Source organism: Meriones unguiculatus, chromosome 21, assembly GCF_030254825.1.
Source record: "Meriones unguiculatus strain TT.TT164.6M chromosome 21, Bangor_MerUng_6.1, whole genome shotgun sequence".
NCBI classification, from domain to species: Eukaryota; Metazoa; Chordata; class Mammalia; order Rodentia; family Muridae; genus Meriones; species Meriones unguiculatus.
In genome coordinates this window covers 12,703,027-12,709,026 of record NC_083368.1, presented here as the reverse complement: position 1 = coordinate 12,709,026, position 6,000 = coordinate 12,703,027, and the positions used below count along the sequence as shown (strand labels likewise).

General features: G+C 40.4%; 1 protein-coding gene across 3 annotated transcripts in view; it reads right to left on the bottom strand.

The window, feature by feature from the left end:
• Positions 1-379: 379 nt before the first annotated feature.
• The window catches only part of Lmbr1 (limb development membrane protein 1), a 130,158-nt gene continuing 124,537 nt past the window's right edge, over positions 380-6,000 (bottom strand). For all 3 annotated transcript variants that reach the window (XM_060374160.1, XM_060374161.1, XM_060374162.1), the window contains 2 exons: positions 3,891-4,052; positions 380-2,071 (listed from right to left, as the gene is read on the bottom strand). In XM_060374160.1, the coding sequence (XP_060230143.1) occupies positions 1,986-2,071; positions 3,891-4,052 (248 nt within the window). In that variant the 3' untranslated portion in view covers positions 380-1,985. The remainder of the gene's footprint in view (positions 2,072-3,890; positions 4,053-6,000) is intronic.

Sequence of the window (6,000 nt, the reverse complement as noted above, 5' to 3'; positions counted from 1 at the left end):
AGGGTCAGATGCAAGGGGAGGAGGACCTCCCCTAGCAGTGGACTTGGAAAGGGGCAGGGAGGAGATGAGGGAGGGAGGGGGGTATTGAGAGGGAAAGAGTGAGGGGGCTACAGCTGGGATACAAAGTAAATAACCTGTGATTAATATAAAAAATAAAAATTAGTTAAAGAAAAGTTTAGGACTGGCCAATGAGATGGCTCAGCAGGTATCTTAATCACCAGCATACACCTGGTGAAAATAAAGAACTGACTCCTAAAAGTTGTTCTCAGATCTTCACTCATGGTCTCTTTCTCTCTCACACACACACTCTCTCTCTCTCACACACACACACACATACACACACACACACACACACACAAAATTAAAGTTGATACAGACATTGAAAAGTTTAATATTTTATGAAAATTTCAGACACCTTACAGATTAGCCAGGAGCTCTGTTCGGTTGTGTTGGCAATGGTGTCGCTATAAGTGCTTGCAGTGGGAAACTGCTCTCTGATCTTTTCTTCACTTGGTCTGCTCAAAGGATGGATTTCAAGTTTCAGTAAAAAGTAGAGCCTGGCTAATGTAGGCATAATGATCAGGGAAATTTGAAAGTGGTCAACTTTCATTGTACTAGTGCATGACATCACACTCAGGAATCTACTAGTACTCACTGGCGGCATGTACTGAATTACTCAGAGCCACAGCACCAATGTTCCTTTTCCTTAAAGCTAACCTGGGGTATCAGGGAATGCCATGGTGTAAGGAAAAACTGTACTCAGTGGCTTTAAACATACAGCTAAATTTTCTTGGTTTTCTAAGTAAAAGCAAAAACAGTCAGATACAGGCTTTCCTATATTTCTCTAAAACAAACTAAATTCAACAATTTGAGAAAAAATACTTTACTTTTTTTCTGAAAACAAACCCTGCTTTGTCATCCATACAAGTGAATATGAGCATCACTATACTTCTGTAAATTGTGTGCTACCTAGGGACAACAACAGCATGCGCTCATGTTTTTTTATTTAATCAGTAGACTCAAGAGTTGAGGAAGCATCCCAACAATTACAACTAAACAACTGAATAATTATGAACTCCTATTACACTGTACCTGCCCTTCCGTGGAAAACTTGACCTTTGAGTTCTGGGTATCACACTGGTAACTTTCCTGAGGTGGAGACTTACGGTGGCGTATACGAATGTCACCAAAGCCTGAGGGACATGAAGAAGAAGCAAATTCTGTCTATGGGTTCCACAGGCAAACAAGCACAGGGAGTGCAGCAGTTTAAAAAAGGGGGGGGAGGGTTAAAAAGTGAATGTACATATGGCCTATAAGGCAAAGTCTAAATTACAAGTGTGTCTTACACTGGCACTGCACTATGACGAGTATTATCAGGTGTATACACCCAAACTGTCCAAATATACAATCACATATGCTTCCTACTGCAGCTTACCACAAAGGATAGTCCTGGGGCTGCCCACCAAGGCTGTGGTTTGAAAAGAATATAGTGTTTTCCACTGGCTCAAAGTCTAATGAAGATTCTGTAACATAAATCACAAACTTTTTTGGGTTTTAAGAAAATAGAAAATGGAGTTTGTTACTAGTACGGCAGTTTCTAGGACTTTCTAAAGATGTTATGGGATACCAAGTGACTTTCAGGTAAGCTACTGTCTACAGAACCAAACTTCTCACGATGTAAAGCAAAGTATAAGAAAGTCCAAGTTTCTTCTTTGCACATCTTCACCTCTTATCCAGATGGTTCCCTGCTGTGACGTCCAGCTTTTCCTCAGTCTCTAAGACTCGGGCTTTAATCAAAATCTATAAGGTCAGTGAGACAATTCAAATGAGAAACAGATCAGCAATGCCAAGTTCTCAGTGATTATGAGAAGGTGGCACTGACAGGCAGGCCCAGACCCCACCACAAGCTGATCTGTGTTTGTGGGAATGTCATGAATCAGGAGTTGTCAGGACTTGCTGCAGAATGCTACTGAGGCAGCCAGGTCTCACAGTGCTTTCTGATGCCCGTTGGCAGAAGGCTTTGTAGTTTCTGAATCCCTTGAGGTATCTGACAAGTGGAGTTTGTGAAGTCCTGCAGAAAAAATAGGGTAAGGGTGAGAAAAGAGCATGCTAAGGGAGTAGGTGGCCCAAGAAGACCTGTTGAGCAACAGGAAAGCTTTCCTGTATAGGTTGCATTGCTGGAGATCAAACCTAGGACCTTATCTATGTTAGGCAAGCACTCTACCACTAGCCACATTCCTGCCCCAGGAACTACACTTTTAAGATAGAAGACTGGGCTGGAGAGATGGCTCAGCCGTTAAAGGCTAGGCTCACAACCATAAATATAAGATAGAAGACTTAAGCAGGTTCACTTCTTGGGTATGACACAGGACTCATAAAACTGCAACACAGTCATCTGCACACCTCTCCCGAGACAGTCCCTGGGTCAACATCATCACTGTGGCTACTTGCAGCAGATATTCTCTAAAAAGACCTGTTAGGAATGGGTTAATAAAGTCAGACTTAACATCTTGGGCCATTTGAACTTATATTTAAAGAGGATTCTTTTCTACACAGGGAATTGCCCCCTAAATAACATACAAAAAGGTAATAGAAAACATTTGAAAAAGAAAACAAACATTATCTCTTGAAAGCGTCACACAGCTCTTGCAAACTCCACTGTGTCTTATGGTCAGATTGCTGACATGCCACAGACGGCCTCTGGCCTCTGGCAGGTTGACTTAGTACCGTAGCACCACAGCAGGGTGCAACACTGATACACTGCAGCCTTCTCGGTCGTAGCCAAGTTGTAACTGATTTGAACTCCCCGCTAAAAATGTTTCAACTAGACAGTGATGACGGTTTCTTGATTCCTAGGCATCTGCCTGTTTTTAATGTGGCCGGTACTGTGAAACCCAGGCACTGAAATTTATAAATTAACTGGTGTTTCAGATGAGATGAGATGTAGCTTTTTCATTTCAGGGCAATATTTCAATCATCTATCCCCTCACACTGCATGTTACAAATAAAATACACATGGCGCAGTAACCTGGTATTCTTTCTTCAAAGGTCATCCTTTTAAACATCAAGGTCATAAAGTTGGTGCTATGAGAAGCTTTATTGCTGCTCCTATAGTTTAAGCTTTCTGAAATTGGGACCTTAATGAATTTATCAAGATGTTGTCTCTTAAAATAGCTAAAACCACAACCTATATGAAACATAAGCATTCAAGTGGTGTCAGGCAAATTAATGCTGGGGTTTCCTATAGTTTCCTGTAGGAAACCATTCTTTACTGCTATGGAGGTAGATGCTGCGAGCCTGGGAAGTTTCTAGAGTGCTGCATACCATAAAGCACAGGCCCTGGACAATGTTCAGCAAGAGTGTAAGAGTATGCAGCACTTGGAGCAAGCTTTGTTGCCACTACAATACAAATGACAGAGTACAGGACAATAAAACCCCTGTCCTGTCTGTACCAAGAATACTAACATTGTTTTTCAGTTATTTAGCTTACTGAAGAGAATTACAGCTTGAATATATACTTGGGAAATGCAAGTTCCTCCCCTCAAAAAGCTGCAACTAAATAATAGTAAAAGTTCATCATTACAAAAACCATACCTTCAACACCAAGTCATTCTCATCACTATCATGACAGGAACAAAGGGGCTAACTGCCATTCCCGAGTCTTTAGGATGTCTTAGGCCCTGTACTGAGGCCCCATAAGAACCACCACTGTTCTTACTCACACATCTTACAGATAAGGGCCGGAAGTACAAGGACATGATTCTGATCCAGTCACAACCAACACATGGGTTAAGAATGTGACCAACTGCTATGCTCACTTAGAAATTAAATAAAGACTCAAATGTTAAAGTCAATATTAATTGAAAAAAAGTTCATAAACTCAAGATTACCTAGGGCCTTCAAAAGTTCTTCTCGTACAGCTGACGTGAATTTTCTGACCAAACACAATGTTGTCACAATGGCAAAAAGTAAATTGTAGGATAATACAATATAGAAATTTCCCAGCCAATTAAATCTTCCAAAGTCTCCAAGTAGATCAAATCTAGTGATTCCTGTTAAAAAATAAATAAGAGTACTTAAAGTGAGTTATGTTCAGATCTGTAACAAAATACGGTTAAAATCAGGTAAGACCCCCCAAACTTTCTCAGTTGTTTGTGGGATGCTCTGGGATTTTTCCTAGCAGGGCAATCCACACCAGCCCTGATCTTCATGTCTGTGCCAGTCACTTGCATGTGATCCACAGGAGACTGGTATGAGTGCCCATCACTGTTTAGGGTTCATGCCTGCACTTTAGCAAAATCAGAAGCCATTCACTAGATCCTGTTCTCCCCACTAGTTACATACAAATGATGTCTCTTCCACCCCTACAACTTCAATTCCAGTGGCAATACCTTACACATTCTTAATGCTCATCATGTAACTGATAAACAGGACCATTTCCTTCCAACACACCATTGGCAGAATTTAACACTACAAATTTACAAAATAAGAGAGGGAAGGTGGTAATGTGTGAGGATTACATCATACATGGATTTAAGTTACTTATATTAACTCACATATGCATTTGAAGTCTTTTACCTGAAAGAATACTAAATAATTTTGTTCTATGAGTATTTGTCCCAGGTCCAATACTTATCAAAAAGAGGATTTATTTGCTGACTATGGATAGGTGAATAGTTGAGTGGCATGAGGAGGGCATGGTATAGAGTCTTGAGGAAGACACTGAAGGACAAGATGGGGCTATATGGATCTATAAGAAAGAGTTACAAGAATCCATAGATACTTCCTGTAGGACTGTACAAACACCGTTATGTCATGCATATGCTATAGGCCATTTAAGGATTTTATGGGTGATTTCAAAAATACCTTTGACTCAATCTCACATCATCAAATGAATTTTGAATTTGGCTTTCAGCCCTGATCCAACACAATTCCATCAAACACTACAGAGAGCTTCACAGAAAAGCTTATGGACAGCAGAAATCGCCCTATGCAAACAGTGCAGTAAGAACAGAGCATTTCAAAAATAGCTCCATAGTCACTCCCACCCTGAACCAATGCATGTAAGTTTGAAAGACATTGCCAAAGTATTTTAAAAATAGGTGAAGATTAATGAAGACATTAGATAATACCTTTTTAAAAAGTTTAAAATCCAGACACCAGAAAAGCCTTCAGTGCCTCTCCTGTATTGCTGTAAGACGATGACAACTCTGACTTTAGTCTCTCAGTGCTAAGCCTAAAAGAAAGCACTTTGTTTAAAGGAATGGATGCCTAATCAGATACCTTACTTTTCAAACCAAAGCATTTAACTGATGTTAGTAGCTATATCAACAGTTAATAGTCCTACCAATACTAGCCTCAGCCTCACTACCCCATACTGGCAACTGAATTAATTACAAGAACAAAAGAGCTCCTTGAGAGTCTAGTAAAAGCCATAGTCACTGCACAAGACAAACACACTCAAACTTCTGCATCTCTAAGGCTTCCAAAGGAGAGGCTAAGTGTGCTCTGGATGATGTCTACAGCTACAGGTAAAAACAGAAAGAGAGGACTGATGTGGATTTAACACAAGTATAATATTTAATGTGTGCATTTGGTTATCTATTACTATATGTGCCACTGACATTCCACATGGATAAAACACTGCAGCAGTCATAATTGTGATATAAACACAAAGTCTAATTTTTCTTCTCATTAATGAACCTGTGTGGTTAGGCAAATTCCACTGTGGAACCCTGCTATGTCCTGTAGATAGCTTTGCACCATCCAGGAAGAGCAGAGTTGAGAGGTGAAATCAGTCACATTGAGCACAGAAGTCCTAGAACAGTGAGGGAGTGGTCAGACCCTAGAAATAGAGCCCACTTGCACTTGGAAAGTCAGAGTCTAGACCTAACAGGATCTCTAGGCAAAGAACAGTCTCTTGCTAAAAAGCTTTCTTTCAGGCAGACATACATAGAAACCTAAGAGGAACAAAAACGCTAGTTCACAGGTTTGGGTCTG